The sequence below is a fragment of the Anopheles coustani genome, chromosome 2, assembly GCF_943734705.1.
Source record: "Anopheles coustani chromosome 2, idAnoCousDA_361_x.2, whole genome shotgun sequence".
Taxonomy (NCBI): Eukaryota; Metazoa; Arthropoda; class Insecta; order Diptera; family Culicidae; genus Anopheles; species Anopheles coustani.
In genome coordinates, this window is record NC_071289.1 from 45,608,756 (window position 1) to 45,632,914 (window position 24,159).

The following is a 24,159-nucleotide window of genomic DNA, read 5'->3' on the forward strand; positions in this document are numbered from 1 at the left end:
GTGAGCCCGGCACAGCCGTAGCACATGAGTCGTCTGGAGAACCCGAAGTGAGTCCGGCATAGCCGTAGCACATGAGACGATTCCGGTAGAACCCGTAGCGTGAAATAAGAGTGGACCTAAGAAAAGTGAGCCCGGCACAGCCGTAGCACATGAGACGTCTGGAGAACCCGAAGTGAGTCCGGCATAGCCGTAGCACATGAGACGAGCCCGGTGGAACCCGTAGCGTGAAATTAGAATAGACCCAAGAAAAGTGAGCCCGGCACAGCGAGCTGGGACGAGCCTGGTTGAATCCGCATTGTCGTGGGAGAAACAAAAGACCCATGGAAAGTGAGATCAGCGCAGCCGTAGCACATGGAGACGAGCCCGGTCGGGTCCGCAGCGTCGTTGGAGAAACAAAAGAAAAGCGAGCCGGCACTGCCGTAGCACATGGGACGAGCCAGGTTAAGTCCGAAGCGTCGAAGGAGAGAGCACTAGAAGGCGAACTCGGCGCAGCTGTAGTACGTGCCACGAAACAAGTGTAGCAACACACGGAAAGAGCAATTCTTGGAAGAGTGCGAAAAGAACCAGCGATGAGGCATGAAAAACGCAACGAGAACAAAGTAGCATTGGGAATTGGTAATGCCGGGGACGAACTGGAGAGGAAAGCAAAAATTGTCATCGCAACGTACTAAAAAAAAAAACAAGCGTATGCCGTAGAGCTTACGTGAAAACAAAAGAGGATGGATTTCAAAGCAGCTAGTACCACAATATCACCTCACTTGGGCACAGTAATGGAACCGGAAAATACCCGTTAGAGCCGTTCAACTCTGAGGCGAAAACCCCAGACCAGAGAATGGAATGGGAAGAATGGCCCAGAGCACTGCTTCTTATCCTAACCTAGGAAGGGCTGAAGACGAAATTCTCCCACCGCAATTGCAAATACCATTTGCCAACAGGGAACTCCCGGAATTCGACAACGCAGTCAAACGCCTGAATAACTTCTTCGTCGGCAAACGCAATGAACGCATTGAATTGGAAGTATTTCGAAACATAAAGTAGAGTGACGAACCGTTCAACCAATTCTTACTACGATTACGCGAACAAGCATCAAAATGTGGTTTGGAACACGCAGGCATGACCAAGAGGTCGTTACGCCAAGAAGAAGAAGAAGAAGAAGTGCTGATAGAGCAATTAATATAAATTGAGGGCTAGTAGAATCCATTATAGAAGAAACTGCAGTTTGGCAAATAATATAAATTGAGGGCTAGTAGAATCCATTATAGAAGAAACTGCAGTTTGGCTCACCCACGAATCGGCACGACTGTTTCATGGTTAAGTTAGCGAACATTAATCCCTATTCCTCCACCATAGGCCGTATCCGATAATAGCTGCAACGTCATCTGCAAAGTTTTCACGCTCCGCTTTAAGCGACTCGGGAGCAGCAATCAATACAGTGACAGAGACCGTATGGGGTTCCATCGAAGCTACTAAATGCACGATTTACAAGGAAAAACTCGGATGCGACCGCAAAATAACAGCTTATGCAAGCCAACAACAACTACAAATCCTCGTTGTATTTCAATCATGGATCTCGGTCAACGTAACGAAGCCGAAAGCGTATGCTGAATTTTTCGTAGGAAAAGGCGCGCATAGATCATAAAAGCCTAGAATATATTTTCGAAGGCAAGCACCAAAATGCAAAAGAGCTTGCTCGAGAGCCGAGGGTTGGGCTCTTCGTCTGCAACCATACCAATTTCGGATAAAATACATCCCTGGGAAAAACCAACATAGCCGATAGCCTCTCTCGCGTTTGTAACCAGGCCACTGAAGCAGGAAAAATCCTTCGATGAGGACTCAGAGCACTACCTACGCAACATCACTGATGGATCAATAGTGATTACACTACACGGCATCAGAGAAGAAACACGTAAAGATATAACTTTAAAAACGGTTATGAAAGCAATAGAAGCTGATAGCTGGCCACCGTCTTTGGTTCGATACCAAGCATTCTCCAAAGAATTGGGAGTCATTGATGGAATCGTTGTAAGAGACGACAGGATAGTGCTTCCAGCCACTCTACGCGATAAAGCCTTAGAGATAGCGCACAGAGGGCACCAGGGGATTGTGAGCATGCGCCGGAGTCTTCGCGAAAGAGTGTGGTGGCCTTACATGGACCGTGATGTTAACAAATGCATATTACAGTGCGCGGGATGCACAGCAGTTAGCCAGCAAATGCCAGCTGAATCCATGTTAAGAAAGGAGATGCCCGACCGAGCATGGCAAGATCTCGCGGTTGATTTCTCCTCGGCAAAGGAATTCGCTACTTTTCTAGTGCTCGTTGACTACTACAGCCGCTTTATCAAAATTATAGAAATGAAAGCTACAACCGCAGAGAAAACTATAGACGCACTAGAGACAATCTTCGCCGAACACTCATACCCCGAAACTATTCGTAGCGACAATGGACCACCATTCGCCAGTGAAGAATTCAAGGCTTACTGTGTAAACAAAAATATCGGCTTGATACATTCCATACTATATTGGCCGCAGATGAACGGCCTCGTCGAAAGAGAAAATCGGGGATTGTTAAGAACCCTCCGTATAGCAAAACCACAGAGGAATGATTGGAGAAAAGCGATCAAAGAATACAACTACGCATATAACACTACGCCTCATTCTGTAACTGGAAAGCTCCCTTAGAACTACTAACCGGTAGGCCGGTTAAAGATCTCCCTTCTTTGAGGAGCGACCCCTACTGGAATAGGGACGAACAAACCAAAGACGAAGATGCTATCAAAAAAAAAAAACAAAAAGGCAAACTTTACGCTGATAAGCTTAGGAAGTCGGAACCCTCAAACATCACAGTCGGCGATGAGGTCCTAATGAAAAACTACGACACGGACAAATGCGCGCCTAAGTTCCGCCAAGAAACGTATAAAGTAATAAAACGCTCCGGAAACGACACAATAGTAGTTTGCGGAAATGGTATCAAATACAGGCGGCCAGTGGCACACCTAAAAAAAAAGGTACATACAAAAGATAACGCCATAACGAACCGGATAACCCCAAAGCAGCCAGATCAACCACCGATGCGCACTCATGCAGGAAGTAGAGCACTCAGAGGGCCAAATGATAATCCTATTCGCCCAAAGAGGACACTAAAACGACCTTATAGATATCAATAATTGTATCGTCCGTTTCAGAAATAAACTGCAGCAGTGGAAGCCCTGGGAAGAACTCTGTCAACCTCCAATACGCCGGGAAGAAAATCATCGGAACCGAAGATCACAGGATTGAATTGTTGACCGATTTTTTTGTCTTAATTGTTTTTTTTCGAATTTGTGTAAAATTATCCTTAATTTAGTTGCGAGTAAGGAAGGGATGTAGGAGTAGGCATTGAAGAGAAGAAAGGAGAACTAAAGAGAGAGCGATCGCACGGAAAGAGAAGTTCCAGAACGAACGATCAGTCAGTAGCTAGGTGACAGTGCAAGGTGACGGACGGAATAAAGACTAGTGGATTCTACAATGCTAAGATCGATAAGATGCAAACGATCTGCTACCACGACATCCTAGACTATGTAAAAAAAAAAATCTTAAAGAAGTGTAATCGTTCTTTGGTGTCCTGCATAGGCACCTTGCCTGAATCCTCCATCAGTTCGTTGTGTCCCAGAAAATACAATGGTACGAGCAACGCTGACGTTGACCTACGACAGTACATTTCTGGCAACTGCTATAACCAACATGTCCTACTACACCTGTGAAAATTAAATGAAAGAACAATTAAATACATGTGAAATTGTCTGCTGATAAGTTTTGTAGTCACTATCCCGGCTTTATTGGCGGCTGTCCTTGAAGACAGCCTAAAAGGACTTTACGGGCTGGGTCGTCCGGTGCCATTCTCATGAAATGACCAGCCCACCGGAGCCTGGCGAGTCTAATTCGCTTTACGACGGTGAGGTCTCCGTACAGCTCGTAGAGCTCGTCGTTATAACGGCTCCTCTATTGTCCCTCCTCACATACGGGGCCAAAAATCCTCCTGAGCATCTTCCTCTCTCGGAGGCGTATGTGAGCACTGGTACTATGTATGTCCGGTATAGTCCCAGTCTTCGACTGTCTTGACAAGTATCGTGAGTGGAAGAGATTTCTCAGACTGTAATATGTCCGGTTGGCTGCAAGCACCCTAGCGTGAATTTCATCTTCAATGTTGTTGTCGGTGCTGACCTTTGACCCAAGATATGTGAAATTTTGGACGACTTCAAAAGTGCGTTCACCTACTTGTACGTCACCCCCGCGTAGGCTTTCGGCAAATGTTGGCAGGGCCGCTGATGGTGCCACCATCATCTTGGTTTTCCCCTCGTTTATCTGCAGCCCGAGGTTATTCGCCGCTTGCTCGATCCTTTGGTATGCTTCTGCTACATAGGAGAGTCTTCTACCAATAATTTCAATATCATCAGCGTATGCCAGGATTTGGATTGACTTATAGAAGATGGTCCCCGAAGTTTCCACCTCCGAGTCTCGGATGGCCCTTGTAACGAAGCGGATTGTCCAGCCGAGCGCGAAGGTAAACTCGACTGAGTGCGTCCTCGTTCTGACGCGAGAATCTTCACCGGATTTGGAGGTCCGTCGATTTCGGTATCAACGTGTTCGGCCCGTGTTGTGACGTGCCAACAACGGTGCAAACAGCGTGTGATACCTTGATCTAAAGTTAAGGGAAACCGAGAACCCGGTCCGCAGCGTGACGTGCCGCTGAACGGAGAAGTGTTCCGCGAATTGTCCTTAACTCTTTTCGGACAAGGAGTTGGGAATGCTTGTCAGCGTGACCGGTCCGAGCCGTAACTTGCCGGCAGCGGAGAGGACCACGCAGAAGCGGGAAACTTATTGAATCTTCTAAAGTTCCGTCCTAGCCGTGACTTGCCGACGTCGGAGAGAAGCCTTCAGAATTTTCTCTAAGTTTTTTAGGAAGGTTCTTACGAGAAGCCGGTCTGCAGCGTGACGTGCCGCTGAACAGAGCAGAATCTAGCGTAAGATTGGAAGGGTTTCGGGGTATTTCGGATTTAGAACTTGAGCAAGAATTTCGGTACTTTACTCGTAGGTGTCCTGGTGAAAATAACTAGTTTATTCAAATTTTCGAGCGCTTATAAACTATTTCGGTTACATTTGATCAATAAGTGTAAACAAGATAGAAGATCTCGCTCTAATTCCAGATTGCCCCCTGCGCATCGTGAGAAAGTTACGCGGTGTTCTGTTCCTGTCACGCGTCCTTTTTTCCTAAACGTCTCACTTTCTCCTAATGAGAAAACGAGGGGTCGCAGCGTCGATCGATATCGACCCACTTGACGCTTCGTCGCTCGATCACGTTGATCGCGCTAAGATTTTAACCCTTCATCGCGTGGGGCGTCTGGTTATCGTCACGCTGACGTGGCTATGCTGGGGTTCGTAAGTTTATCAATCGTGTGAAACATTTTGGTTAATAATTGACCTTTTTTGGTCTCTCGAGCGCATGCATGCTCGTTCTCTTGCGACATCATGCATTGTCGCTTATTCCTAAAAGATCTCACGTGGCTTCAATGCTCACGATTGTATTCCTACTTGCTATGCACGCATAGTTTTCCATCTGGAAAACATCAAATATTTCGGGTTTTCCTAGATTGCGTCATTCTCGCTCCTTCTTTCTTTGTCCCATCCTTCTTGTTCTAACTTTTCTCGTCTTGTGATGGAAGAATTTTGTCCCATATAATTTCCCGTTTTCTCTACTTTCTTATACTTTGTTTTTCTATTCGCGGTCAGGGGTAAAATTTTTCTATCCGTTGGTATCACGAACGAAACATATCGTCCGTCAGTAACAGCCCTCTCTAGCGCTAGGTTGAAGAGTATGCAGGCAAGCCCATCCCCTTTGTAGTTTTGTAGTCAACCTGTTATGAATGCTCTTGCTGGAGCGTCTGCACTAATAGCCCTTAGATTCCCGTTGATGTTTACTCCACATTCCATTAATAAATAGCGTTGAAACCCCATTTCATCCACATAAGCTCCATCTCGATCTTCAACTAGCATTTCTGCTTCCACGGATATATTGCCAGCTACAGCTTCAATATTTGCTGTAGATTGCTGCGTTTTGAACATTTTTTGGACATTGTCGGATCGACGATAGAAAACTGCATTCTTTCGCAAATGTTTTAATTCGGCCACATTTTCATGGGATTTCTTGTACAAAATAGACACCAAGTTTTTACAACATACTGGACGAGCGGTTACTTTAAAATGTAAACAATTTCTCAACGGGCTGTTGCTCACACACACACAAGTCTATGCAGTTGGCAAAATAATGCGATAGAAAAGGACGGAACGATAGAGCAGCCAGCATTTGGATTGTCATCAGGAAGTGAGGGGTATGTCAAATGGTGGCGGATTGGTTGCAGGGTAGCTCTCCCGTCGTGGAGGGGTTTTGTTGTATGGAACTTTCATGGGTTCGAAACGTAAATTTGGCGCTCCTTGGGCTCTGTCGCGCTTGGCTTGCGCGATTGTTCTGCCGAAACTGGGCTACTTTTGAAACGGGACGTTGCGCTGTAGTGTGGACCCCGCGTCAGATGGGATTCGAATCTTTGGAATCCGTCTAGGGATTGAATCTTCGAATCTTCGGAATCTAGAAGTTGCCAACACTAATGCGTTCCATAAAAAAAGAAGAACACACCAATTTGCCATCGTGGGAAAGAAGTGTTTACACGTCAGTCGGACGGAATCTAGTTGCTTCGTTTTCTAGGCTGGAAAAATACATTAGTATTTGGAAATACATTATTTTAAGTTAGTTTATCGTCGATTAGGTGTCTAGTGGAAGTTTGAAAATATCGGACATCCAGCAGGATCTAAACTTACCCCGTGTTTTGTTACCGGTGACGCAGAGACGTGTACGTGTTCTGAAAACCCCTCAACCCATATTAACGTGTGCATTTCCAAGTCATATTTTCATTCTTCTTTTGTTTGTTATTTCTAGTGCAAACTGCCTCTTGCGGCATCCTTTAAAAATTGAGGAAAGAGGTGAAACAGAACTACCAAAGTCGTAACAACGATACACGTCTGGTTAAACTGCACCACCTGGCAAACAGACAACAAACGAGAGGACAGGAAGGAGGAAGGATACTGAAAATGAATATCTTTCGATTGGCCGGTGACCTATCACATCTGCTGGCAATAATTCTTCTCTTGATCAAGATATGGAAAACCAGATCATGCGCCGGTATTTCAGGAAAGTCGCAGATTCTCTTTGCAATCGTGTACATTACCCGTTACCTGGATCTAGTGACAACTTTTATTAGTTTGTATAACACGTTTATGAAGCTGGTCTTCATTAGTACCTCCGTGGCTACGATTTATCTGATGTACGTCAAATTTAAGGCGACATACGACCACAACCACGATTCGTTTCGCATCGAGTTTCTGCTTATCCCATGCTTCGTACTGGCCCTGTTGATAAACACGGCATTCACTGTAGTTGAAATACTCTGGACATTCTCCATTTATCTGGAAGCTGTTGCCATCTTACCACAGTTGTTCCTGGTAAGCAAGACGGGTGAAGCGGAGAGCATTACCAGTCATTATTTGTTTGCACTTGGCTCATATCGTGCACTTTACCTCCTCAATTGGATCTACCGATACTACGCGGAAGCACACTATGACCCGATTGCCATCTTTGCTGGAGCCATTCAAACGATCCTGTACTGCGATTTCTTCTATCTCTACATTACGAAAGTCCTAAAGGGTAAAAAACTCCAACTTCCAGCGTAAATAGCGCTGAGTTAATAAATAACCATAAATTACTTTGGAGTGTAGGGAATACTGGAAAGGCACTGCAAAAGAGTAGAAGTAATGTTTATAATCGGAATCCACCACATACAAACTTCTTATGTTTGTGGTGACTGTATGATTTGAATAAATAAATTGTATTTGCGCTTATTAGAATCAACCCGATCATAAAATAAATGGGTAAACTGTAACTGGAATGGAACTGGAAACTGTACCCACATCTACCCTAATGGGCGCGAATATCTATCAACTAATCGCCACTCCGTATGGCAAGGCACGGTAAACTAAAACAGAATTGAAAAAATGAAGTTCGAAAAAATAATTAGTTACACTTATGATTTCGTGCAATTTCAAAGATGTTTTAAAATTATTTTACGAGCTGTATGTCCTCTTTTTGCAGGGCATCTTTATCATTGTATATCCATTCTGTAATGTATCCATGTATTCCTAGAGAAGAGTAACAAGTGACAAGGTTGCAATGCTAGGTTATGTGAAAAGGAAAACAAACAGGATGGAATTCACTATAATATCCCGCGCAATCAGGAGTAACATTCAATAAACCTTCAAGGAAAAACTAACGGCACAATAGTTATGGTTTCAATTTGAAATTTAAAGAATAACTTAGCTGGTAGTCAGTGAAATACTTAATACTGACAAAAAAGCATTGCATGATTATCTTTCGCTTGTTCTTTCTTCGCACACTTCTGCAGGTTATGCCAAAGTTGCAAACCTGAATCACCGATTACAAACCAATAAAATTAAATTTTATACAATTTTATACGGCAGGGCATGGGATTCAAGGATTCCATCAAACCTTCCCAGTATATTTAATACGGATTTATTGAAGAATTATGATCTGAGAATTTATCTCCGGCATTATAATTTACACGTATACCATACAGGCCTAAATCGCTACTACTATGACTTTTTCACACACCTTCTATGGTACCAATGAATCATTTCACTATGTACACCGTTTAATAATGTTCATCAACGACTCCAAAGTCTCTATCATTGTCTTTATTCAATTATTGCAATTCAGTGTACTAGATTGTTCGTACAGTCCTATAAAAGATGAATTTAAATAAATTATAGAATTAACATAACCTAACATTAAAAGAAAAAGTTTAATGATTTTATATGATAGTAAACTTGATGTAAAAATGTCCAGGCATGGCTTGAAGGATACATTACAACACAAAAATCAGAACACATCTGGCAAAAATAGAAAAAAATGCCATTTGCTTTGAAATGAAAAGGAAAAATTATTTAACAAAAGTAAACATAAGGAGCGGTAGCGCCGGTTAGAAAATCGTCTCATGAGTCCCGGGGCTCACCACTTCGACGGCGTGGGTTCGAATCCCAATCGAAACCAGACCCTCCCCTGTACGAGAAATGTCTTGTAAGCCCTTGACAGCCATGGGGCAGCCATGACCAAAAGGTCGTTACGCCAGGAAGAAGAAGAAACATAAGGAATTGTGTTTTGCACTGTGCTCTCCGATTCTCAGAATTCTCGCCACAGTCGGGGTCTTTATTTTGGGCTCAGCATTCAAATTCTTTTAATGATGCGACTCACCCGGTTCGATGTGACGGTAAAACGACCGGTTCTTAATAAATTTTCTCGATTTATTCCATTTTTCCATCATTGGAGGAACATTTGCTTTACGAAGGACATCGCATTTGCTCTTGTTTTAGCCTGCTGTGCACTGTATTGTTTTGTATGATCTGTTTTCAACACATTTCGAAAGCCTTTTGAAAAAACTCATTAGTAGTAAGCAGCATAATCCTGATGGTAATTTAACCCTTTTTAATTTTTGTATACCTTCGTAAGTCCTGTAACTCTGAGTGCAACAAAATCGACGAAAACTTCAAAAACCACATTCAATAGTTTTCTGCCTGAGAATTTTATCCATCTAACACGCTGCAGGCGGGTGCATGGGCCACCTTCAGAAAGTGTATAAAACTGTAAATCTTTTTTATTTCTCCCGCAGTTGGAATCTATTTTAAAGTATTTTCAATTCTCTTCGTGGGATGCGTTTTTTTATTTGAAACACAAAAGGTGTTAGGCTTTGCTTACTAACAGTAAGAATAGCTAATCAGTTTTTTTATATGAATTGATGAATAACTTTTTATTTTCAACCATAGCAGAAAAAAAGCGTTGGAAACACCTAAGCCACTCAAAAATGTTCAAATGATACGATTATTATTCTTTTTTATACATTCGGTTTTACCAAATTCATCAATTCGCTTACTTCCGGTTCAGGATTGTGTGTTATCCAATCTTTTTCAAATTTTTCATCAATGCCATGCTGACGAATGATATGATCTTTCGCCATGTGTCTGTACCGAAAGGCTTTTCTGCAAACCTTACACACAAACGGCCTAGCTTGCGTGTGAGTTCTCATGTGCACTTTTAATTGGAAGTTGTTAAAAAATGTCATAATACAAAACCCGCAAGGATGATTCCGTTCTCCAGTATGGTAAAATCGATGTTGCTTCAAACGTGACCTGATTGGGAAGAAAAAATAATTAATTAGGGCAAATGTCGATTGTAACTTTTTTTCAAATGCTACCTTGTAGTGAATTTCTTGAAACAAATATCACACTCAAACTTTGGTTCTGAGTGAGCTTCACGTTTATGACCAAGTAAATCGCGTCTTGCACGGTATACCCTGCCACAAATGTCGCAGGAAAAACTCTCATTCCCATGTCGACATCGTACGTGTAAGCGGCGTGCGTGCTTGCAATGGAAAGCAGCATTGCATGCTTCATTTGGGCAACTGTATGGACGGATCCCCATATGTTTGTTCCGATGGCCCTCCAAACGATTTCGCTCTATCATTTTTCCACAAGTGTCACATGCCATGAGCAATGATTTGTACAACGCTTTGCCAGAAATATTTGTCGTTCTGCGACGAGGCTTTGGGCGCGTCTTAGGAGGACTGCCGGCAACACTACATGGTTGTTTAGATGTGTAATCATGGGGTTTCAGATGGTATTTTGTTTCCAACGGTTCCATGCTTATGTCCTTTTCATCCAAAATTTCTGGTTCCAAACTTTCCAGCTCCAAGTGTTCTGGTTGTCCATAATTTTCCAGATCTAATGCTTCTATTCCTGTAGATTTTTCTTCCAAAACTTCCAGTTCTAAAGGTTCAGACTTCACAGACACTGGCTCCAAATTTCCTTCTTCTAAATTTTCTGGTCGCAGCTGTTCCAACTCAATGGCTTCATTATCCATGGCATTTCTAGATTTCTGATATTCTCGATTCGTAATTGCTGCTTCATTTTCTTGGTCCGCATTATCTGTTTCTTGTTCAAGTGTTTTCTCATCCGAATCATTTTCCTTGGGAGTATGCATCGGATAATTTAGTTTGTTTGATCCTTCCAGTTCATTTGTTACCAAGTCCAGTTTATAATCCAAACATTTTAGTAAATGTTCATCCTCTGTGGTTTTAGAACGAAGTGTAGACGTTGGAGAATTTATTTCTACTTCCTGGATTTCCACCATAATTTCTTTTTTAGCTGTTCGTTGTAATGCGCGAATTCTATTTTGGTTACAGCTGGGACGAGTATAGTCCATTGGCGAAAGCATTTCTATTTCTTGTTTTTGAACCCTCATTTCACTATTTACGTCGGACCGAAATGATCGAGTGTTAGTTAATCTGGAGTTGGAGCGGGCATGCTCTATTGGAAATTTGTTTTGTGTTTTTTGGATGTTGAACATTTTATTTTGAAGTTCAGGCTGCAATGCTTGAGTGTGCATTTGTATGCGGTTGGACTGAGCATGATCCACAGGAACAAGTTTGTCTGCTTTTTGAATTTCAAGCATCGTTTGATTTTCAACTTTAGGTTTTACTGGCCGAAGTGCGCTAGGGGAAGATTGTTGTACTTGTTGTATTTCAATCATCATTTCTTTTTTAACTACTGGCCGCAGTGGTCGAACAAGATTTCGCTCCAACTCCAATCCATAATCGTCGAACAGGTTCAGTTTGGTCACATTTGCAATTTCCATGAAATCCCTTTGTTTTGATAGAAGCGTTCTTTGCACTTTCCAACATTCTTTTCGAAATCTATAAAATTTTCGAACACATTTGGTGCAAGCCGAGCATACTGCGATTGGTAAATAAGCATCGTCCAAATTTATCTGAAAACGATCCGGAGCGGCATTTTAGTTTGTTTTGTTTAATCTTCCATTAACGAAACATACCTCCACTTGCAGACATTCGCTTATTTTCTTGTATGTTTGATTGTCAGCAACTTTTTCATTTATGTTTTTGGTTCCCATACACAGGCGACAGACTGATAATTTGACACGCATTTTGGACAATTTTGATTTAATGTTAATATCCTTCGTTGGAAGAACTAAACTAAACTATAATTAGCCAAATTCAACAAGAATGTTGTTGTTGTTACTCGGGGTCCACACTATCAAAATCTAGCGCGATTCGCGCGACATCGCGCAAGGTTTTTTTTATATGGAGTTCAGCTCCTGTCAGGCGACGCCGCGCTGTAGTGTGGACCCCGAGTTAAAGATTTATAGAAACTTTGAACCAAAGTGACTACTATCCAGGTGGGTTCATCCCGAACAAAAAGTTAATTCAAGATTACTAGAACTAGAGGTTGGGTCGAAGGTTACTCCCAATGTTGGTTTATGTGCAAAGTGATTACTATCCAGGTGGGTTCATCCCGAACAAATCGCCTTGATTTTTTTAGAAAAATAAAGGAAAAATTTGACAATCGTTCCGGGTTTTGTTTATGTTTACAATTTGCCAGTTGTTGTTTCCAAAGTTCTTTCCGATAGCGTAAGAATGCTGTATTTATCCTGTTCAGCTGTTTTTTGCAAAAATAACTCATGGAATGGGAAAACATGCGATATAACGAAGATATTGTCGTTTTAACAAACACGTTTCATGTAGCATTGTAGCAACAAAGTGTTAACATATGTGCCTTTGGACGACCTAACCGCTTTACCCATCTCGTCCAACCTCATTTACTAGAGAGGGCAGAGGCTTCCGGTAACCGTATCAACTGGAACCAGCAGCTTGCTAACGCGTCGTAATCCTTTTGTTGGTAAACAAAACTGTCGTGACTGTTGAGCCCCATCCGTTCTTTTCAAACACAACTGCTGCACCTTGTCCAATTTTCTACATTTTTATTTCTGTTTACCTCAAGTAATCCTCCATCGATCACTTCTCTTTACGACACATACCACAAGACTGACGAGCCCAAGTGGGGCTCGCGTGTTCCTAATCCTTCTCTTTCCTTCTCGCTTCTCTCGCTAATTCGCCTTATTCGAATTTTCTGACACCCTGCTTTTCTCCTGATTTTGAATTTGAACTCGTTTGCGATCTTGCCTGATACGCATGCCGTTGGGGCGTACTATGATTCCATTACGTTCTGCCTTCTTTTTACTTTTACTATTCCTTATCTTTCTGTTACCCTATACTCGATCCCTACAAAAACCAGGAACGATTGTCAAAAATTGATTTCAAAATGGCTGCCACAACCAGGCCTTTGAGCTCACCTCCCTTAGGACCCACCTTGTTTATGTGGAACGATTTGACAAATAAACATAGCGCCATCTTGGAATTTATGATACCCAAAACAAACATTCGTAATGAACGTTTGAACTCAATTCTGCAGTTCCAGTTCGGTAGTCCATCAGAGCGGATGTTAGCAGTGCACAAGTTTCCTGAACAAGTTTATTTATTTGTTTATTTATTTATTTATTTATTTATTTAGTTATTTATTTACTTATTTATTTATTAATTTATTTATTTACTTATTTATTTTTTTATTTATTTATTTATTTGTTTATTTACAGTTGGTCCCCGCAGTACGCGATACTCGATATACGCGAATTCGCAATACGCGATTTTTTACAACTGACAGCTCATAGCGTTGCTTGAGTTCTGACTAGTCAATTTTACTTTGTTTTGGTAGAATAAAGTTTTTAATATGCAATTTTTAACAGAGACATAATTATGCAATGTAAGAAATGGAACACTTATTAGTGATTTCGATAAAAGATATGTTGAAAAAGCGGTTCCCTCTCAGTGTCAACTCTTCAATATGAGGTATAAACGAAATGGCAGAGGAAATCCGCAATACGCGAAAATTCGATATACGCGATTGCGTCCGGTCCCAAACATTCGCGTACTGCGGGGACCAACTGTATTTATTTATTTATTTATTTATTTATTTATTTATTTATTTATTTATTTATTTATTTATTTATTTATTTATTTATTTATTTATTTATTTATTTATTTATTTATTTATTTATTTATTTATTTATTTATTTATTTATTTATTTATTTATTTATTTATTTATTTATTCATTTATTTATTTATTTATTTAACCGCGTACGAGTACCGCGTATGTCCGATATCTACTGTACCTGATTTTGTTACAGAATTGAGTTCTTCTTCTTCTTTCGTTATGCGAGTCGGGGTATATCCTCCTACGCTAAGACGAACGTTTGTTCCCTTAAGCAAGCCGTAGAAGTTGCGAACTTGTTCGCGCGAACAATTTGACAACCAGGCATTACCTATGTTAACGAAAGGAAAGGAAGATATAAGAGGATATCTTCCTTTCCTTTCCTTAACATAGGCAGTGCATGGTTGTCAAATTGTTCGCGCGTACAAGTTCGCTACGTCTCCGGCTTGCTTTACTCGTAATCAGAGGCGTACCGACTCTGTCCGAACTCCTATAAAGGGGCTCGTCCTTTAGGACCGACTATAAAAGCCATATGTCCACCCGCCGTCCACGGGAGGCATAATTCCTTCCGTTGTCAGGACACAAAAACTCGTGGTCCGCTTGATTGACTCAAACAGCACGAGATGTGTGGCAACTAGGATTTGTCTGACCTGAGCTCCAGCTCGGCGTCACCACGCGGTCGTGTCGTAAGCTAACCTTACTTTTCCGCTAACTACTTCAGGAAACTTGTACACTGCTAACATCCGATCTGATGGACTACCGAACTGGAACTGCAGAATTGCGTTCAAACCTAGATAAATACACACGGTAAAAGAGTAAATGAGGCCCCGGCCGCCATGTTTTCGATCGTGGCTACACCTCTTGTCGACGTTTAAACTGAATGTATGCAATTGGTGATACATTAATTCGTTAATTTCAACCTACGAGTATTTGAACCGTAGTGTGTACCGTTTATTTCGGCTACGCAATCAACCTAGGGTGCTGTATGAGGTGGGCCCACAGGCCCCCCTTATTTCTCAAAACTATAACAAACTCTCTTTTTCGGTAGACCTAGCGCAGTCCGCTCGCTGCACTCGCTGCGGGCGCGCCGCCGTTTCCAAATAATTTCTTCGGCTAAACTCATTGTTTCATGCTGTCCATCATGTATGGTATAGTTCACTTACTAGTAACTTAACATGTAAAAGAATATTAACCCGCATTCAACCTCCACTGCGTGATTAGTTTAAACCGTTAGCGAACCGTTAGCGTTCAAAACTTCGAAACGAATCCATGTGTCGCGCTTTGCATAGCTTCAGGCGCTAAATGTGAACCAGTAGGAAGAGGAGAATCTAGCCCGGGGCCTCATTTACTCTTTTACCATACACACTACATAAGGTAGTGGAATGTAGAGTATTTTGACGTCTAGACTGCAAAAAATTGAAAAATAGCTTTTGACAGTATGCTGATACACAAATTGGGCGGGAATCGTCCTTAGAAGATAAACAAACAACAACGCTTGAGAACCAAACACACCGAATCTTTAATTGCTTTCATTTTGTTCGCATGGCAAATGTTTAAGAAGCCGACGGCTGTAGTGGGTCACCGATTTTTCGAGCAAATGAGCCGAAGTTTCACCTCACGTACCTTCTGCTTATTTGTATAGTTGTTTACATTCTATGCTGTTTATCACCATGCTGTCAAAAGCCACGGTCGCCATTTTCTAAAAAAAAACCTCCTAAAAAGTCACCTATGCAGTATTTAATCATCTTGGTTCAAACGTTCATTACGAATTTTTGTTTTGGGTATCATAAAGATGGCGCTATGTTTACTTGTCAAACCATTCCACATAAACCAACCCAAACCAACCAAAGTAACCTTCGACCCAACCTCTAGTTCTAGTAATCTTGCTTGGGTATCAAGGTGTATAAATATAGAAGGTGACTTTATGTCGCTTTGGAAGGGGTGCCATCAAGGTGTGTAAAATAGAAGGTGAAGTCGTCCAGTGTAAAATGACATTTCATGACTTGACATAACACTTCTTTGGTATACACGAGGGTTTGAGGGGGGGTATCGGAAAAAGGTTCATCCAGACGACAACAATGTTTTTCGGCAATGTTGACGTTTACCGTATTCGTACATGATTTCGTTGACTGTATGTGTGTGCCAAGCAACATTGCCGAACGAATTGACGAGCTATCCATGTGTCGATGGATAAGCTAGAAACATTGACGAGCAATGTTGACAGCGTTCCGTTTGGCATTTAACAAGGTAACGAAGCTAAGCTATATCCTGTACGAACCTTAAGTAAATTATTAATTAGAACGAGTCAGTTTCATGTGGGCAAGTGTTGGTTCAGTTTTTTATCATGCCACTAATTAAATTCACTTTTGTGATGTTAACTAGTTACCATATGTAATTACTTTCTATTGATACATATTTTACCAAGATAACTATATGCCATGAAAAATGTTTAGAAACCTTAAACATTGTTGGAAACATTGATGAACGTTGATTGCCATCGTATGGACAGAATCCGCCATTTTTGAAAATGGCTGACAACCATGTTTGAATGTGTGCGAAAGATTGACGAAAAGATTGCCATCGTCTGGAAGGGCCTAAAGGATTGGGCTTTTGACACAACTATTCTTAAATATGGCACCCCTTCCAAAGCGACATAAAGTCACCTTCTATATTTATACACCTTGGGGTGCCATATTTGAGAAGAGTTGTGTCAAAAGCCCAATCCTTTTCCGATGCCCCCCCTCAAAACCCTCGTGAATAGGTTCATCCAGACGACAGCAATGTTTCTCGGCAATGTTGACGTTTATCGTATTCGTACACGACTTCGTTGACTGTATGTGTGTGCCAAGCAACATTGACGAACGAATTGACGAGCTATCCATGGGTCGATGGATAAGCTAGAAACATTGACGAGCAATGTTGACAGCGATCCGTTTGGCATTCAACAAGGTAACGAAGCTAAGCTATATCCTGTACGAACCTTAAGTAAATTATTAATTAGAACGAGTCAGTTTAATTTAGGCAAGTGTTGGTTCACTTTTTCTATCATGCCACTAATTAAATTCACTTTTGTGATGTTAACTAGTTACCATTTGTTGTTATTATCTATTAATACATATTTCACCAAGATAACTACATGCCATGAAAAATGTCTAGAAACCTTGAACATTGTTGGAAACATTGATGAACATTGATTGCCATCGTATGGACAGAATCCGCCATTTTTGCACATGGCTGACAACCATGTTTGAATGTGTGCGAAAGATTGACGAAAAGATTGCCATCGTCTGGATGAACCTAAAGCAACCCGTAGACGTTGCGAACTTGTACGCGCGAACAATTTGACAACCAGGCATTGCCTATGTAAAGGAAAGGAAAGGAAGATATAAGAGGAAATCTTCCTTTCCTTTCCTTAACATAGGCAATGCCAGGTTGTCAAATTGTTCGCACGTACAAGTTCGCAACGTCTACGGGTTGCTTAATACCAAAGAAGTGTTATGTCAAGTCATGAAATGTCATTTTACACTGGACGACTTCACCTTCTATTTTATACACCTTGCTTGGGTATCATAAATTCCAAGATGGCGCTATGTTTACCTGTCAAATCGCTTTGCATTGGTTTGCTTGATGGTGTGGGTGAAACTAGCTCGCGTGTAGGTGTGTGTGTATGGTATATTCTATAAATTTATAAATCTCAGTTTCAATGTCCCGTGATGAGATGAGGCAATAAACCCTACATTTTAACAGTGCACGTGAAGCATGCCTTTTTTACAATCTGACTCTAAGTGGAAACGGGACTCGAACACGGGTTTACCAAGAGCGAAGCCGTAGTCTTGCCGAGGAACCATAGTACAAGTTAGAAACAGCGAGGAAATATCGCTACTTGAATGGCAAACGTAGGTTTTGAAGAAAAATTTTATTTCGTACCATAAAAGATTTTCCCAATCGGGATTCGAACACCAAACCTCTGATGCAATGCTCGAGCACCACTACCAGTACACCAGTGGTACGAGTGGATAGCATCGGGAAAATACAGGTATATATCGCTATGTGAATAAATTGAACTACCAAGCTTTTAATTTAATAATGGTTATGATAATTTGAAATCTATGTATCAAAATATGATCGGATTTGAAAAAGTACATTAAATATCTAAAAAAAAACATGAAAAAAAAATTTACAGCCGTCAACAAAAAACTTTTTCCTAGCCTAGATTTGAACTCCGATCCTCCGGAACAACACCCATGCACTATTATCGGATTTGAAAAATTACATTAAATATCTAAAAAAAATCATGAAAAAATATTTCCCAACCGTCAACAAAAAAGTTTTTCTCAGCCTAGATTCGAACTCTGATCCTCCGGAACAACACCCATGCACTTAGCCCCCTAGACTATTGATGAAAGAAAATTTACATTTGATATCACAGCTACTAATATGTATGTAGGCAAACTGAATGTAGCATAGAAAATGAACCAAGAATAAAAACTTCAGTCACATTTTTCCTCCCCGAGCTTCGCCGGGGCTTCGAGCTAGTATTCTATAAATGTGATATTTTCTTCTACCCGCAGAATGCTGCGGTGAAATCAAAACATTTGCTTTTTGAGAACTAAGTCATCGGATGTTTATTATTAGGATATTTACGATCATGCTGTTTTCTGACTTACTAGTGTAGAGATCCAGCATTTGCATTGGAGTTGCCGTCCCAGAACGATCCAATTCTTATTAGCATATGCGATCCAGCTGATGCATCATTCGACGCACTCTTTAGCTTTGCTTTTCGTTCCTAAAAGTAAAAAAAGTTAGAATGTTACAGATTTAAATTACCTAAATTTCAATCATTTTCATAAATTTATTGGTTTTTTCTTACCTCAACAGTATTAATGGCACAATCATAACACTTGCCGCTCAATGCACTTGCGCCTGCACTCTGCGATTGCTATGACAAGGAAGCGCAAATACATGATGCTGTGGTTGCTCTAACAAGAAACACACTCATATATCTTAAATAGGTTTCGTACGTAAGTACGTACGTTTACGCGAATAACGACACAGTAAGCATATTGGGGATAGTTTGGCGTTGCATGGTGCACCCTCACTTATATCCATTTTATAACAAATTATTGAAAAATTAAATCCAGAGAAACGCACAGCCGGCTGTTTGGCTGACCCGGTATGATTGCAAAGATCATCTTACCAACTCGGAATAATCTCAATACGAATGTATATATTTTCATTCCAATTCATAAGTTACTTTATGCAGTTCAATGCTCAGTAAAATTCCACTTATAACATTTAAGTTCACCTCCAGAAATAGACAAGTTTTTGATTATATATAACTGTACTTATCGAAAATGAATCAAATATAAAAGTGTATAAAATGAATTTCGTGGGTACAGTGTCGGATCAAGTGAAATTCAAAACAACCATTTTATTAGTGGTCATAAATTTACCATTTCCTTCATAATTCGTGATGATAAGCATCCTCCCTGACCCCGCTGGCCTGACCTTCCTGGGTTTTTGGCGACTTTGTGTGTGTGCCCGTTATGTGCATACCGCAGCCGTACTATCGGTGTCTCGAACACGAGCACCACGCAGTTATTAATGAAGCTATCCCTTGAATTATTTTAATGGATGATATCAAGATTTATTTGTTTGTTTGCCCCTGTCACAGAATCGTTGTGTATATAATTCGTTGTCAGTTTAATGTCGCCACCTGTCGCTAGCGTTTCCTATTAATCACTCCAATTGGAGTGTTTCTCTTGCTCTTGCGCGCCTGGGAAGATACAGAGGGGGATAGAACAATAGCAAGGGTGAGAAGAAAACATGAAAACACATTCGTTAGGACGGGCGAGTGTGTGAGATAGATAGACAGCGAGAGAACCTTTTTGTACCTCAATCGTCTCTCTGGGTTTTCTCGTTAGTGCTTCGTTCGCCTTCACACGTTGACAGTGGCGATGAGATCGTTTTTCAAATTTGCTGCCGTCGGTATAAAGGCAGTGGTTCCCTACCCCCGGTTCATGACTGCTAAAGGCATCTTGAGGCAAAAGTAAGTAAATGATTTAGATTACTATTAGATGGTTTTGTCTACAAATTCATAACAAGTTCTGCTTAGCTATTTTAAAACTTGTTTATGATTCATATGAAAGATATAATGAAGTATGTATGAGTATGAACAAAAGTTTTTACTGTAACTGTCCTTCTTGTTACCTTCTTGTGTGCCATGAAATATTTTTAATTTGTCATCATGCTCCGTAAGATGGTTGGGAAGCACTGAATTAAGGGATTATAGCAGTGGAAGGAGCAGGAGAGGAGTGCTCCATAAAATGTAACACGACAAAAAGCGGGTGCAAGCGATCGTCGAAGCAGAACGTTGGCGGCATGATGAGATACGGCTTGGATCCTAGGTTGTCAGCAATTAACTTTCGGTGCGATTTGTCTTTTCCTGTCAAGCGTGTTACCTTACCATTCAAAACGGTTTCGTTTTCGTTCACCAGTGCTTGTGAACGCACTGCTTGCATCTGTCTATTTCGAATCCGATGCAAACACAACCTCCGCACGCTCAGAGGCAATATTTGCCTCGAGGGCTGACACTGGGATTTTAATTTTGTTCCTCACTTTGATTTATCACCTTGTCTCTCGAGATTTCAGTTACCGCTTCAGCAAGATTACTTCTTTGCTGGCAACGTTTTCAGATTTACTTTCGATCGTTCTTTTGCTGACATAATGCCTATGTGAAACGCAGTGAAATGTGCATTCCGCGATGCTGCTAACCACCCTGTTTAACATTTAGATCATTTTTAAAACTTGATAACGTTTCATGCTACGACATTTCTTGCCTTCATCACCGCATTGCCCCGCCTGATGTTTGCCGGCCTCTTTTACAACAGCTTTTACGACTTGCCAGCAAAGCGTGCTCTTGAAGCGCTTATAAGCGTCCCAGCATAACGAACGCTGGTGTGGCTGGTCCGGCCGTCCCTCGCGAGACTACACAATAATCAAGATTTATTTGTGCATGTTTTTCCGCCCGTCGTTATACTCGGTCGAGTTTGAGCGTGAAGAATTAAATGATTTATGGTTCAATATCGCGTATAAATTATTGCCGCCCGTTATTTATTGTTCACTGGAATATGATCGCTTCATGGCAACCCTAGCAGCCCGTTATTGCGGCCTGAGTCGTTTATACATTTACTTCCCGACCTCATGGTTTCATCATGGTGTGTTTTCTCCTGGTTAGTTGAAAAGGCCGGAGTGGTTTGGTTTTGTTTACGTCGCCATCGATGATACGCTTATTTTAGATCGAAAGATCTAAAATAGAATAAGAGCTTATTTTTTAGATAGAGCTTATTTTTTAGATTTTAATAAGGCAGCTTAGTGAGTGTAAATTTTCAGGACTTTTCATCGACGGTAATTGTAATTATTTTGTTAGTTCACACTTCAATAATCCCTTCACAGTTTTGCCCGAGCCTGGCTCGGGTAAGCGGATGGCATTTGTACTGCTTTGCCCGAGCCTGGCTCGAACAGTTTTTTGTCGCACGTTTTGTTTCTACTTTCGTTGCGCGTCGTTTATTTCGAGTCCCCGGTGGCAAAATCATCATACTTTCTCGTTCTGGCGGTATCAATTGTCGATTGGACAGAACGAGAAAGCATGCTGATTTTGCCACCAGGGGTGTATCTGCTTCGAAAACACGATCTAACATGTTTGTTAACTTTTATTCATATAACGAACACTAATTGATGCGATTGAACCAAATTTTCGCTTATTTTCGGCAAATTATTGCTAATCACGATAACAAATAACACACAAGCAAACTGACCATTGATTAAATATCAATGAAATCCCAACAAAAATTGGAAAATTTTATTTTTTCTGTGGTTCTAGACCCAAAACTATACAAAACAGTGTGACAATTTTTTGAGCCAATTTCTCAACTTGGCAGGACTGTGAAGGGGTTTAAAACATTTTTACTGCAATCTAATAGAGTGTGTATCGCTTATATAACACACCGCACCTACATTCTGCAGTCAGTGATCCAAAGAGTCAATGCACCACCCCAGCGTGCAAAATCGTTATGCTATCTTGTTTCATTGTTAACAATTGTCAATTATACAGAACGAGAAAGCACGATGATTTTAATGAAGAGAAAGTTTAAGAATACCTAGGAATGTGTGACACACTAGGAATGCAGCTTTTTCTTCACGAGTAGGGTTATTCAACCATTTGACAAATGATCGGTTTAACGTCCTTCTGGGCATTTTAGGTAAATTAAAATTTACCAATAATTCCACTATTGACCGTTTTCGCAAGGATCATGCGTTGAAGATCTTGGATTGGTTGATTGCCAATACCAGAATACCACCCACACAACACATATGCATGTAAATCGAATATCAACTTGAAATAATCGAACTTCTATGCAATATGATTGAATCGTAAATGATGAAAAAATAATGCCTATACGTACAAAAGTGGAGGCGCTAACCTTACATTGTTCAAAATGTATATGTTTAGTCGTATATTTTCTAAGTCGGCATCATATACGACTTACGATATCCATCAGCCGTTCATAGCTCGTTTATCTATACGTATGCATAAAGAAAATCGTATTACATTCTTAATCGGCATCATATACAACAAAGAATAAACATTGCTCATACATTGTCTATTCATAATGCGATTCCGATTCGAAATATACTATTATGAGATACAATTTATTCAACTTAATACGACTTCGTGTTGTGTGATCAGCTTTCAACCGCGATCTATTTTCAGTGCTATATTGTCTAAAGAATTATTACTCATCTTCTAAAGTTCGATGGCTCACTAGGCTAACACCACTGTGGATTTTAGCGAAATCTTGCTGATGTAAAATTCTCCCATTCTCAATTGAAGGTTTTTAATTGAGTGCAACCTACTTAGGAGTGATAAATGAATTTGGAAATGATTTAACGATTTATTCAAAAGTAAAATGGACAGAAACCTCAAAAAAGATAAACGCTGTTAGAATTTTATTGTTCAATCGGGTTACGGCTAATAGATTCTAGAAAAGTTTCTCTCGAATGTGTTTTTAAGAATAGGAAAAGACACAAAATCGCGATGCCCAACACACCAGGTTTTAAAACTGGGTAGGCAAATAAAATATACGATCTTATGGCTTACGATCTTAGAATACACAAGATAAGGAAGTGAAAGGAATGTAAAAAGGAACAACCACAGAAAACTAATTCAAAACAAGTCACTCCAAATTAGAGTCCCTGCCATAAGCTCTAAGAATCCAAATTTATGGCACCACTGCCTAACAACCGTAGGACGCGGCAGAGTTTCAAGTGCTGTTCTTTGCTTAGAAAGCATACTAGACCTGATTTATTATTCCGTCACGTGTCACGTGCGTATCTGTACTTTTATTTTCTGGGAAAACATACTGCTGATATAAACGGACAATCTTACGAGTAAGCAAATGGGGCAGATGAGAGGAGCATCTGTCATTCTGTACGGCAGTGACAGCGCCATGACATAACGAACCACTCGAATGAGTATGGGGTGATGCTGTCCTTCTCTTTTTATTGATGTTGATGCTCGTTTAACACTAAGCGAGTGTGAAAAGTGTGTGATGGTTAAAAATGTCCCAGTGGAGTTGCAGAGAACTAACGATTGACTCAACCAGAAGGGGCAACGCGAGGTTGTTGGTGTTTCCGACCGATTCCAAATGGGCTATTCGTACGAGAATGGGCAGTTGGGAAATTAGATACCGTCGCTATGTAAGTCTGCTCTGTTCACTTTGTACAGTGATAAATTTATTGCTCATTTCCTGTGCCACAGAGGGCATGATGGCGGGTTTTAAGCAAACCACTGCAAGATTTACGTCTTGAGTATGTCATTGTCTATACAAGAGGCGCTTGTATGGTATGTTCGTTCATGAAATCGTCATCGATGTGAAAATGCCATGCGCAGCAATGTTTTAGGTTTAAAAATTGAACAACACAGTTGCATACTCTAGTTTAAAATCTAGAACAATTGGGGCAGGTTGTTTATTTTTGACAAGATTTTATAATTTTGACTTTTGACAAATGTAGTTGAGAGAGTAGGTTAGGATAGCAAAAATAATGGTAAGTTCATGATGACCATGGTTGCGAATATTGAAAGGCGTGTAAAACATGTTGTG

The 24,159-nt window shown here is 40.8% G+C and overlaps 2 protein-coding genes across 2 annotated transcripts; one reads left to right on the plus strand and one right to left on the minus strand.

Annotated features, from left to right (window-relative positions):
- The first annotated feature begins 6,684 nt into the window (after nucleotides 1-6,684).
- LOC131266093 (ER lumen protein-retaining receptor) lies at nucleotides 6,685-7,931 on the plus strand. The gene is made up of 2 exons (XM_058268449.1): nucleotides 6,685-6,881; nucleotides 6,968-7,931. Exon 2 carries the CDS (start codon nucleotides 7,120-7,122, stop codon nucleotides 7,756-7,758), a length of 639 nt encoding a protein of 212 aa, XP_058124432.1. The 5' UTR covers nucleotides 6,685-6,881; nucleotides 6,968-7,119; the 3' UTR covers nucleotides 7,759-7,931.
- Nucleotides 7,932-9,160: 1,229 nt separating this feature from the next.
- Nucleotides 9,161-12,181, minus strand: LOC131266091 (zinc finger protein 225-like). The gene is made up of 3 exons (XM_058268447.1): nucleotides 11,984-12,181; nucleotides 10,350-11,920; nucleotides 9,161-10,284 (listed from the first exon to the last, which is right to left on the minus strand). Exons 1-3 carry the CDS (start codon nucleotides 12,092-12,094, stop codon nucleotides 9,990-9,992), a joined length of 1,977 nt encoding a protein of 658 aa, XP_058124430.1. The 5' UTR covers nucleotides 12,095-12,181; the 3' UTR covers nucleotides 9,161-9,989.
- Between the last annotated feature and the right edge of the window lie 11,978 nt (nucleotides 12,182-24,159).

Excerpts from the sequence above, each read along its gene's own strand:
- LOC131266093 (XM_058268449.1), top strand. The coding sequence starts at position 7,120 with ATGAATATCTTTCGATTGGCCGGTGACCTATCACATCTGCTGGCAATA.
- LOC131266091 (XM_058268447.1), bottom strand. The coding sequence starts at position 12,094 with ATGCGTGTCAAATTATCAGTCTGTCGCCTGTGTATGGGAACCAAAAAC. Across the intron at positions 11,921-11,983 it reads GCGAATGTCTGCAAGTGGAG|ATAAATTTGGACGATGCTTA; the intron begins GTATGTTTCGTT and ends GATCGTTTTCAG. Across the intron at positions 10,285-10,349 it reads TTCAAGAAATTCACTACAAG|GTCACGTTTGAAGCAACATC; the intron begins GTAGCATTTGAA and ends CTTCCCAATCAG.